Source organism: Sciurus vulgaris, assembly GCF_902686455.1.
Source record: "Sciurus vulgaris genome assembly, chromosome: 5".
Taxonomy (NCBI): domain Eukaryota; kingdom Metazoa; phylum Chordata; class Mammalia; order Rodentia; family Sciuridae; genus Sciurus; species Sciurus vulgaris.
Genome location: NC_136465.1, coordinates 78909029 through 78922133, shown reverse-complemented (window position 1 = coordinate 78922133; position 13105 = coordinate 78909029). Strand labels below are relative to the sequence as shown.

General features: G+C 37.5%; 1 protein-coding gene across 1 annotated transcript; it reads left to right on the top strand.

The window, feature by feature from the left end:
- Window positions 1-1719: 1719 nt before the first annotated feature.
- Window positions 1720-4281, top strand: LOC306660712 (NADH-ubiquinone oxidoreductase 75 kDa subunit, mitochondrial-like). Its single transcript, XM_079139096.1, has 2 exons — window positions 1720-2788; window positions 2822-4281. The coding sequence occupies exons 1-2, from the start codon at window positions 1802-1804 to the stop codon at window positions 4010-4012; spliced, it is 2178 nt and encodes a 725-aa protein (XP_078995222.1). The 5' UTR covers window positions 1720-1801; the 3' UTR covers window positions 4013-4281.
- The last annotated feature ends 8824 nt before the right edge of the window (window positions 4282-13105 follow it).

Genomic DNA, 13105 nt, shown 5'->3' with positions numbered 1-13105 from the left:
ACACCTAAAAGTAACCAGCACAAAATCAGTAGAGTAGAGGGAAGGGAAAGGGGAAATACTGGGGACTGAATTAAAGCAAATTATATTCCCTGCCTTTGTTATTATTCTTGTCTGTGTTTTTAGAGACACAAACACTAAGTTACATCTCCAGCCCTTTTTTAATTTTATTTTTTTATTTCTGGGAATCTCTCAGTGCCATGGTGCTGAAAGAGAGGCCCGTTTGCAGGTGGCCACTCTTAGTGGGGCAGAGTCCATGCCTGGCGTGGGATTTACAGGTTCCATAGCTTTGAACTCAGATGCCTGCTGCCCTGGGGTGAAAGAAATTTGGGTGTACTCAATAGCTTTGAGGGGCCAGCTGTCCAGAGCCTAGAGAAGATATTGCAAAATAGATAAGCTCTAATTAAACTATTCCTGCTTGACTTTGCTTTTTGTTTACCTTGAAGAACTTTTTCTCACAATAAATCGCTTTGATGTGTTTGCCTATAAAATAAAAGGATATGTAAGTTTTTTCTCTTTGTTAGGAATCAGATCCAACAGGACTGTTTCACCCACCAAGAACCCACTGTTCCACTATTTTCATGTCTTTTGTCTTCATTTCTTAATATTTCCTCACACTTTCATTTTCTCAGCCAGTTCTCAACCTCCGTTAACTTCTTCCTCACTGTGCAGGACACAGTGAGATCTCACTAAGTTGCTTAGGGACTTGCTAAGTTGTTGAGACTGGCCCCTTGCCTCAGCCTCCCCAGCCACTGGAATTATAGGCATGCACCACTGCACCTGGCTCTATGCCTTTATTACTATGTCAAAATGATTCCCGATGTTATGTAAAACTAAAAAGAATCAATAAAAAGGAAAAAAAAGTACAGTCTTGCTTCTTTCATTCTATTCTTTTCATTCATGAAATATACAATAGATATAGATACATATATAACTAGATGAATGATGGATGGATGGGTAGATAGATACATAGATCAGTAAGTAAATCATAATACGTTTATTGCAGTAATATGTACCAAATATTGCTCTAAGTGCTTAACATGAACATGTATCAATTCATTTAGTATTCATAATTTTAATTTTGAAGCAGGAGGATCACAAGTTCAAAGCAAGCCTCAGCAACTGAGCAAGATCCTGTCTCAAAATAAAAAATGGAAAGGGCTGGGAATGTGTCTCAGTGGTTAACACCCCTAGATTCAACCCCTGGTACTAAAATGTACATAATATTTTAGCCAGGAAGAGAGGCACATACCTGTAACCCCAGCTATTCCAGGGGCTGAGGCAGGATGATCCTAAGTTTGAGGCCAGCTGGTGCAACATAGCTGAATTCTATCTCAAAATAAAATTTTTAAAAGGGCTGGGGATATAGCTCAGCGCTTTTCCAGCATATGCTAGGTCCTGGGTTCAACTCCAAAGACCATAAAATATTTAACTTATTTAGAATCTTTCTATATTATTTAACTTTATTTATAGAGACACTTGATTCTCATTTACATTTACTTTTTGAAATTTAGTTTCAGCCTCTTCCAGCAATTCTCTATAAGGTTTACCAATATCTTAATAGCCAAATGTGTATTCTATTGACATTGGCAATAGTTGATTTTAACATTTGCACTAGTTCAGATTTTAAATGACCCTCAAAGGACTGTGTGTTGGAGGTTTGGTTCCCAAGGAGGAGTTACTGAGAGATGGTGAAAATGTTAAGAGGTGAGTCTAATATTGAATAAGTTGCCGGGTGTCGGAGGGGTCAGTGTGGGCCGGACACTCCAGCAGAGCAGCTTCGGCGGCTCCACGGAGAAGCAACATGTTACGGATACCTGTTAGAAGGGCCTTAGTAGGCCTTTCCAAGTCTCCTAAAGGATATGTTCGAACCACTGCCACAGCAGCAAGCAACTTGATTGAAGTGTTCGTTGATGGTCAATCTGTCATGGTGGAACCGGGAACTACTGTCCTCCAAGCTTGTGAGAAGGTTGGCATGCAGATCCCTCGATTCTGTTATCATGAAAGGTTGTCTGTTGCTGGAAACTGCAGGATGTGTCTTGTTGAAATTGAGAAAGCTCCTAAGGTTGTAGCTGCTTGTGCTATGCCAGTAATGAAGGGTTGGAATATCCTGACAAACTCAGAAAAATCTAAGAAAGCCAGAGAAGGTGTGATGGAGTTCTTATTAGCCAATCACCCATTGGACTGTCCTATTTGTGACCAGGGAGGTGAATGTGATCTGCAGGACCAGTCAATGATGTTTGGAAGTGATAGAAGCCGATTTTTAGAGGGTAAACGGGCTGTGGAGGACAAAAACATCGGACCATTGGTAAAGACCATCATGACTAGATGCATACAGTGTACTCGATGCATCAGGTTTGCAAGTGAGATTGCAGGAGTAGATGATTTGGTAACAACAGGCAGAGGAAATGATATGCAAGTTGGCACATATATTGAAAAAATGTGCATGTCTGAATTATCTGGGAATATCATTGATATCTGCCCTGTAGGTGCCCTAACCTCTAAGCCCTATGCCTTTACTGCGCGACCTTGGGAAACAAGAAAGACAGAATCTATTGATGTAATGGATGCAGTTGGAAGTAATATTGTGGTTAGCACAAGAACTGGAGAGGTGATGAGAATTTTGCCACGAATGCATGAGGACATCAATGAAGAATGGATCTCTGATAAAACCAGATTTGCCTATGATGGGCTAAAACGTCAAAGACTTACTGAGCCGATGGTCAGAAATGAAAAGGGACTTTTAAGCTATACCTCCTGGGAAGATGCACTCTCTCGTGTAGCTGGAATGGTAAAATATTGAAATAGAGAATAAATATTGCAGAGTTTTCAAGGCAAGGATGTGGCAGCAGTTGCAGGTGGCTTGGTGGATGCTGAAGCCCTAGTAGCTCTGAAAGATTTGCTTAATAGAGTGGACTCTGAAACCTTATGCACTGAAGAGGTCTTTCCCACTGCTGGAGCTGGCACAGATTTGCGTTCCAATTATCTTCTTAATACTACAATTGCTGGTGTGGAAGAGGCAGATGTGGTCCTTCTGGTTGGTACAAATCCACGTTTTGAAGCACCACTATTTAATGCTAGAATTCGAAAGAGCTGGCTTCATAATGACTTGAAAGTAGCCCTTATAGGTAGTCCAGTGGACCTCACTTACCGATATGACCACCTGGGAGACTCCCCTAAAATTCTGCAAGACATTGCTTCTGGTAGCCACTCATTCAGCCAGGTCTTAAAGGATGCTAAAAAACCAATGGTGGTTTTAGGCAGTTCTGCACTCCAAAGAAACGATGGGGCAGCAATTCTTGCAACTGTCTCTACCATTGCACAAAAGATTCGGGTGACTAGTGGTGTTACTGGAGATTGGAAAGTTATGAATATTCTCCATAGGGTTGCAAGCCAAGTAGCTGCTTTGGACCTAGGGTATAAACCTGGGGTAGAAGCAATTCGAAAGAACCCTCCCAAAGTGTTGTTTCTCCTGGGAGCTGATGGAGGTTGTATCACACGACAGGATTTGCCAAAGGATTGTTTCATTATTTATCAGGGACATCATGGTGATGTTGGAGCTCCCATAGCTGATGTTATTCTCCCAGGAGCTGCTTACACAGAAAAGTCTGCTACTTATGTAAATACTGAGGGCAGAGCTCAGCAAACGAAAGTAGCTGTGACACCTCCTGGCTTGGCACGAGAAGACTGGAAAATTATAAGAGCACTTTCTGAGATTGCAGGTATTACTCTTCCATATGATACTCTGGATCAAGTGAGGAACAGATTGGAAGAACTCTCTCCTAATCTTGTTCGATATGATGATGTGGAAGGAGCCAATTACTTTCAGCAAGCAAATGAGCTCTCCAAGCTGGTGAACCAGCAACTTCTTGCTGACCCACTTGTTCCACCTCAGTTAACTATAAAAGAGTTTTACATGACAGATTCAATTAGCAGAGCCTCACAGACAATGGCTAAGTGTGTCAAAGCTGTCACAGAGGGTGCCCAAGCAGTGGAGGAACCATCCATATGCTAAAACATCTACTAGGAACTCAAATTTTCAACAAGTAGTGAATGGACAGTAACATTAGAGTGATGCCTCAGAGGTGTATCACCTTCAAAAAGAAATCAAATGATGTAATATTTAGTTATACCATGCTTATTTGAAAATGATACTGTAGTTATAAAAGACTGTAGCAGTTTCAGCTGTATGTATTATGTGTAAACATGATATGCATTTTTTCTTTCATGTAAAAGCATTGATAATCTTTGTGAAAAATACAAAGAAAATCCTTAAAATTTGAAAAAAAAAAAAAAAAAAAAAAGAGGTGAGTCTAGCAGAAGGTCACTGGGACATGCCCTTAAGAGGACAATGGGACCCCAGCACCTCCTACTATTAGCTTCCTGGCCATGAGGTGAATGGTTTTGTTCCATTGTGTGCTCTCACCACGATGTGCTGCCTCGCACAGCCTCCACCACTGAAGGGCCAACTGATCATAGATGAGCACCTCCAAAACCAGACCCCAAAATAAATCTTTTCCTCTTGATAAGTTGGTGATCTCCAGCACTCACCACAGTGGTGGGAAGCTGACTAACACAATATTTTTCAAGGACATATACTTTCTGCTTTTGTTTCCTTTGATGATTTCTACCAAAACTTTTTTTTTTCAATAGGTTCTTCTGTTAGCTCATTATTCTCCTCTTAAACTTTCTTTACTGACTCTTATTTTTCCATTTAATCATTCACATATTCACCAATATTTAATGGGTACATACTAAGGTTTGTCACTGTTAGATAGTGGGTGTTAAACACTGTCATTGCCTACAGGACTTAAAATCTAATGTAACTTTAAAAAGCAACTTTATGAAGTTATAAATCTAACATTTCTAACAATATAAATCCAAATTAAAATACCACTGAAAATTTTGAAAAGCCTCATATTCTCCCAGGTTCTATCTTTGATTCTCTAATCACTCAACTGTTAATCCTGAGATATCTCATCCTACACACAAGCTTCAACAATTGTTTATGGCATGATAATCCTATATCTAAATCCAAGATTTTCATTTGTTTCCTAAACTTTAAGTCTGTATCTTTTTAATAAATATCACTGTCTGTTGTGCTCCAATTCTCTGCCTTCCATGCAGATGCTGCTTTCAAATGACCAAGTCAGAAATCTGGATTCTATTCTCAACTCCTTTCATTCTCTTCCTTCTCCTGCTTCCCAACTTTGTCCCTATTAATTCTATGCCCCCCCCCTTACTGTTACCACTGTCACACCATTCAGAATTTCATCGCTTCCTTTTTGGATTAGTACAACTTCTCAACTTCTTTCTGCTACCATTAACTCCAATCGATGTGTTTCCATCAAAGTTACCATTTTAACTTTTCCAATAGAATAATTCATTTTCTAACATCACTGGGTGAGATTGAATCTGAACGTGACAGGTAAACCACTTAGCAATATGGCTTCACTTGCATTTGTAGCTTCATATGCTACTACCCTGTCCAATTGTAATCACATGTAATAACCAAATTAGCCTCCTGGCTATTCCCTGAAAAATGGCATATATTATCTTAACTTTATGCCCTTTCTTTTGATAGTTTTTAAATCTTGAAACTCTGCAAGCATGTTTTTCTTTTTCTTTGTAGAGAAATAAGCCTAGGTATTCTTAAACGTTATTATTTTTGTGAGAAGCCTTCCCTGATTCCCATTGGGAAAAAATTAAGAATTTTGCAAGCTGTTGATATTGTCACATACACCTTAGAACAGTTATAATCTAAACACTTAAACTATATGTGTTTATAGGCTATAAACAGTCTAGATGTGTTCGTAAGTGCTATACTGCAGTGTCTTTCAGAGTAGGAAATTTGTCTCACTCATTTTGTAATCTTTAGCACTCCAATACACCTGGTATTTGAGAAGTACTCAAAAGATAATTGTTGAATTACACTGTTCAATTTTAAAGATTGTGAACATTGCCTGGTGTGGTGGTGTACATCTATAATCCCAGCGGCTCCAGAGGCTGAGGCAGGAAGATCAGGATTTCAAAGCCAGCCTCAGCAAGTTAGCAAGGCCCTAAGGAATTCAGCAAGACCCTGTCTCTAAACAAAATATTAGAAAGATCTGGGGATGTGGTTCAGTGGTTAAGCCCTGCTGGGTTCAATCCAAAAAAAAAAAAAAAAAAAAGAAAGAAAGAAAGAAAGAAAGAGGGAGGGCTGAAGGAGGGAGGGAGGGAGGAGGAAGGAAGAAAGGAAGAAAAAAAGATCATGAACATTTTATAATTATCTTTTCCCCTTTTCTCACCTGAAAAAGATAGTAATTCCTCTTTTGATCTAGGCTAACCTGGCAAAGTTGTGCTTTTGGTCTCATTCTCCCCTGCCTTCTCTGACATTCATTTTTGTATTTTGCTTCCCCTTCTTTGCATCTTCAGTCTTCACTAACTCTTCTACCTAAAGTCAAAAATTTTTGAATTCTCCCTTAACCTAAAAAAAAGGAATCTTCCATAAACTTTTCTAACCTATTGGGTTACATTTGATGTTCTTATTGCAACTCTCACTCACTTTAAACCATCCTGATGTTGCAGGTTCATGCACCATGACAAAGGAGCCCTGGACATGGACATGGTAGGTAGGAGCTGTTCTCCAGCCAATCAGTTTAATGTGAACCTACAGTGGCTCTACAAATAAAGTCTGTTTAATGAGAAAAAATTTTTTTAAAAATAAAGTAAAACTATCCTAAAAATATTCCTTCTAGAGATCCTAGTTTATTCCTGACCATCAAGCTTAGTAATATTGCCTTAGTCTTTCTGTCAGCAACCCTTTAAAACTTGATATATTACTATATGTCCCTTGCCTTTCAAAGTCTTTTTTCTTGAACTCTTACACTGAAATCTCTTGATTCATTATGTATCCTTTATATTTTTATCTGCTCCATTTATTCATGTCATGTAACTATGCTAAATGGGAAGACAGATACCACTAACTACTTGCCCAATATTCATTTTTATCATTTTCCTTACAGAGACACAATGCTAATTAGGGTAGCAGTGTGGCTGGTTTAAAATATTAATTTTCAGCAGCTCTTGTTACTGAGGATGATCCAAAACATAACTTCAGATAATTAGGTTATTTGAAGCCTACTGAGTAGTGTTTCTGAGAAGACTTTACACCCAGGGTAAGGGAAAGAAGAGCAGATACCTAGGGCAAAATAGTTCCCCATTGACATTTTTTACTTCAGCTTCTTACTTCCTGAAAGGCAAATGCAATGCTCACACCATGAGAGCCATCTTGCTATATGGGACCACAACATGAGGGTAAGTAGCTACATGATCAGTATGATAGAGATGAAGGTAGAAGCCAGGTGTAGAGGCATATACCTGAAATCTCAGCAACTTGGAAAACTGAGGCAGTAGGATCCCAAGCTCAAGGCCAGCTTCAGCAATTTAGCAAGACCCTCAGAAACTTAGTGAGACCCTGTCTCAAGATAAAATAAAATAAAAAGCACTGGGGACACAACTCAGGGTAAAGTGTTCTTGAGTTCAATCCCCAATACCAAAAAAAAAAAAAAAAAAAAAAAAAAAAAAAAACAATGAAAGTACAAAAATCTCTAGTTCTTGATGGCATAACTAAAATTCTGCCCTAGCCCTGGTCTCAGGATATTCACTGTTAGAACAAAAATAATAGGTTAAATGGCTAGGAATTAGAAATGCAACAGAATGAATTCATTCCTAACTGACACATCAAACTTATAACTTTGACCTTGTCAATGTCAATCATTTCCATCATTTCAACCATCACATCTATAGAGATCATTTATGAAGTCAGCTGATTGTTGGTGTGGAACAGAAAAATCTATGCCAGCTGCTTAACTGATTGGATGTTGAGAAAATAAGACCCTAAGGCATGACCTCTTATTTTATAGGACTAGTCACTAGAATGACCTTGTTAAATTAGGAAGGCCTTTTTTAATTGGGTAAGTGTGAGATAATAATTCATCGGTTATTACAGAAAGAGTTGAACAGTCCTTCACTAACTAGTGTATACTCGTTTTTCAAAATTCTGTGGGTGTGATTTCAGAATGATTTGTGGAAGAAGCTGTGGGATCCTTCTGCAAGGGAAGAATGTGAGACATCCTCTCTCTGAGATTTGCAGCTGGGGAGTCCTGCCACAGAAAATGAGGCATCTCCCTCTGTAGCCCAGTGGGAAAGGCTGTGGGACCCATGAGGATAGAAAGCAATGAGGAATGTAGGTCGCTTCCCTAAGTGTATAACAGGAAGTGGGAATGGAGTGGTTTTGAAGATGGGAGTCTGCAGAGAACCCACTGGAAGGCACACTTGAGTTCTGGATTTGTGTTTGGTTATGAGCAGCTACTCTGAGATTTGTGGAACAAATCTAGTATAGAACTCGCTCTTGACAACATAATTGGTCATTAGGGCCATCCTCCGTATCATGGCTAAAGTCAAGAACGTTGGCATTTCTTTTGCATTCTTCTCTTGAAAATAATTCTCAGGAAAACTGCTTCCATAAAAACTGGTTGTTTAAATAATCTGTAGACTACCAATTCTACAGAATATAATTCAGTCATTAAAAAGAATTCAGGGCTGGGAATGTGACACAGTGGTAGAGCCTTGGGTTCAATCCTCAGCACTAAAAGAAAAAAAAATTAAATAAAAAAAAAAAAAGAATTCAGTAAACAGAAATATTATGAATATAGAAAGTATCTAAACCATGTTATTCAATAAAAATAAACAATATTATCCCATTTGTATATTTAAAATGCCTATCTAGCAATATGTTTATGAAAGTGAAACAGGCCAATCCCCAAAAACCAAAGGCCAAATGTTTTCTCTGATAAGTGCATGACAGTATATAATGAGGTGGGGTGGCAGGGGGAAGAGAAGAACGAAGGAACTTTGGATGGTGTAGAGGAAAATGGGGTGGGAGGGGGTGGGGGACAGAAAGATAGTAGAATGAAACAGTATTATGCTATGTACATGTAGGATTACATGAATGGTGTGAATCTACATCGTGCACAACTATAGAAATGAAAAGTTGTACCCCATTTGTGTACAATGAATCAAAATGCAGTCTGTAAAAATAAACAAGATTTTAATAAAAAATTTTAAAAATATGTTTATGAGTGTAGTAGTATGTTCATTTTATGGAGATGGAGAGAGATTGGTGTTCAGAAAATTATAGGAAAAAATTATATTGATGATTTTTTTCTAGAAATATATTTGTAGAGGTGAGTTTGACTTTTTACAATCCTTCTACATTATTTAAGCTTTTTATAATGATGATTTTTTAAAAATATTTAAAGCTACTAATAAAACTGAAGTGCCTTGCCATCAAGCTGTAGTCTGACAGAACTAGAGGACTACCCTACAATTTGCCTTCAGCCTCAACTTCCTGATTCTTCATTTGTTTCTGCCAGGTTCAGAAGATCTTGGCCTTCAACCATGTCCTCAAGTCCAGTGTTTGGTCCAGTAATGGCACATTCCTTTCTGTCATCAAGTAATTACTTGACCCTCCAAGGCTATGACATTTACCTGCTTTCACTTAGTAACTGACTTTTACTCTAACTCCTAAATTACAGACCTTCCTTCTGAATGTAATCTTGCTTTCACCAGCTGCTCTTTATAATTAATAGAAATCATGACCTTGGCTTCCAAGTTGTTTATGCCCAACCTTGAGCTGAGCATCAATATTCTATGATTAACTCTTAGTAAACCTGTATTGATTATATGCCCAAAGTATTGTGTAAGTCCTTTTATCCACTCCATTATTTAATCTTATTCTAACAACCTTGAAAAATAAGTGCTATTCTCATTCCAATGTTACAAATAAATAGAGGTGTAGATTATAATTGTCTAATAAGTCCTAATGATGAGACTTGATTTAGGTTCATTTAACCCAGGCAGGACACATGCCTTTAACCACACATAAATACTATTCCTCTTCAATATCTTATTTTTTTCTGTCTCATTTTAAGTTGTGTTATATTCCTTACTTACTTGTAAAATTTCTCTAATGGGCTAGCAATATTTGGTCATTCTTCTTGGAACAGATCATACAAGTCAAGGGACATCTTTCCTTGCATTTACTCTTTACTTTTAACTTCTTTATAGCTTTTGTACTTAACAACAACAACAAAAAATATCAGCTTACTGATGCTCTTGCAGTTGGATCAAACATTATTATAAGATCTCCAAAATCAAATGTCATCTCATAATTACATAGCATGGTAGAAAATCTGGAGGACTAGAAATCAGAGTCAACATGTGCTAGCAATAAATTAAAGGCAAAAGACCTGGATCTCAAAGGGAAGGTTTATGTGGAATCACCAGCTCCTGTAGAATTCTAATTTCTGAAAATTTCTATACATATTATTTGCAAATCTTTCCTCTCAAGGGTTATTTTCATCAGAAATTTCATAGAGATCATAGACTTCCAGATTGGTCAGCTATGATCATGATGAGAGAGATGAAAGAAAGAAGGGCAGAGAGAAAAGGAGAACACAAGGATATTTAATAAGTTATCTCCAGAGAATTTCCAGTTTTCTTGGGTAAATCCAAAGTGTCTACAAATTTATTTTCTTCTTTAGTATCTTCTAAATTGTTTTTCTTTTTCTTTCTACATATTAAAGAACACCTGACCTGCTACACATGGTAGCACAATATTTACCCACCAAGTATTCAAACTTACTTTCACACCATCTTTACAATAATACAGATACAGAAGCAAATGTGATAAAAATAACTAAAAATACATTAGTGTCAGGTGCAGTGGTACACAACTGTAATCCCAGCTACTCGGGAAACTGAAGCAGAAGGATTGGAAGTTCCAGGATAGCCTAGGCTATTCAGCAAGACCCTGTCTCAAAATGAAAAATAAAAGGGGTTGGAGATGTAGTTCACTGGTAAAGTACCTCTTGGCTCAATCCCCAGTACCAAAATAAAATAAGCAAATAACAAAAATGCATTAATGAATATAAAACACAAATAGATGCAAATGTCATGAATAACATGAGGTAGGAGAGAAGTTGTTATTATCAGCTTAAAACATACCACAACATTTTAACTATAAGACATTTTGTGTTAATCCTACTGTAACCACAAAGGCAATACAACATAAGTTTCACAAAAGAAAAAGAAAAATTGTGAAAAGCATACTAATGTACAAAAATCAATGAAACACAAAGGATGACAGCAAAAGAAAAGGGACAAAAGAACTACAAGACAAACAGAAAACAGTGAACAAAATAGCACCTGTAAATCCTCCCAATCAATAAATAGGTTCAATGTAAATAGATTAAAAGCCCCACTTAAAAAGCTTCTTTAGAGCAAAGGAAACAATCAAGAATGTGAAAAGAGTCTACAGAATGGGAAAAAATCTTTGCCACCTGCATCTCAGATAGAGCACTAATCTCCAGGATATATAAAGAACTCAAAAAACTTAACACACACACAAAAAAAATCCAATAACCCAAGCAATAAATGGGCAAAGGAACTGAACAGGCACTTCACAGAAGAAATACAATCAATCAACAAACATGAAAAAATATTCAACATCATTTCTCTAGCAATTAGAGAGATACAAATTAAAACTACACTGAGATTCCATCTCACTCCAATCAGTATGACAATTATCAAGAACACAAGCAACAATAAATGTTGGTGAGGATATGGGGAAAAAGGTACACTCATACATTACTGGTGGGACTGCAAATTGGTGCGAACACTCTGCAAAGAAGTGTTTTCTGAAAATTCTTCAGAAAACTTGAAATAGAGCCACCATTTGACCCAACTATCCCACTCCTTGGTATATACCCAAAGGACTTAAAATCAGAATATAGTAATACAGGAACATCAATGTTTACAGCAGATCGGCTCACAATAACTAAGCTATGGAACCAACCTAGGTGCCCTGCAACTGATAAATGGATAAAGAAAATGTGGTGTATATATACACAATGGAATATTACTCAACCATAACATAGAATGAAAAACCTTATGACATTTTGCCAGTAAACAGATAGATCTGGAGACTATCATGCTAAGTGGAATAAACAATCCCAAAGGACCAAAGATTGAATGTTCTCTCTGATACGTGGATGTTAACACACAACAAGGGGGAGGCAGGGAGAATAGAAGTTTAGTGGATTAGACAAAGAAAAAGGAAGGGAAGGGTGGGGGGATGGAAATAGGAAAGATAGCAGAATGAATCAGACATAACTTTCTTATGTTTGTGTGTGAAAAAAACCACAAGGGAAACTCCACATGTACAACTACAAGAATGGAATTCTAATTAGAATAAGTTATATTCCATGCATGTATAATCAAAATGCACTCTACTGACATATATCTAAAAAGAACAAATTTTAAAAAAGAATAAATGCTTCTTTTCATCAAAAACCAAAAACAAAAGACACTGGGTGACTGAATAGATTTATTTTTTTTGTTTGCTTGCTTTCTTTTTTTATTGTAAACAAATGGGATACATGTTGTTTCTCTGTTTGTACATGGCATAAAGGCATACCATTTGTGTAATCATAAATTTACATAGGGTAATGTTGTTTCATTCATTTTATCTTTCCTTCCCCCCACCCCTCCCACCCCTCTTGTCCCTCTATACAGTCCTTCCTTCCTCCATTCTTGCCCCCTTCCTAAAACTAACTCTAAACCTAACACTAACCCCTCCCACCCCCAATTATGTGTCATCATCCACTTATCAGTGAGATCATTCGTCCTTTGGTTTTTAGAGATTGCCTTATCTCACTTAGCATGATATTCTCCAATTTCATCCATTTGCCTGCAAATGCCATAACTTTATCATTCTTCATGGCAGAGTAATATTCCATTGTGTATATATATACCACAGTTTCTTTATCCATTCATCAATTGAAGGGCATCTAGGTGGGTTCCACAATCTGGCTATTGTGAATTGAGCAGCTATGCACAATGATGTGGCTGTATCTCTGTAGTATGCTGATTTTAAGTCCTTTGGGTATAGGCCAAGGAGTGGGATAGCTGGGTCAAATGGTGGTTCCATTCCAAGTTTTCTAAGGAATCTCTACACTGCTTTCCAGAGTGGCTGCACTAATTTGCAGCCGCACCAGCAATGTAC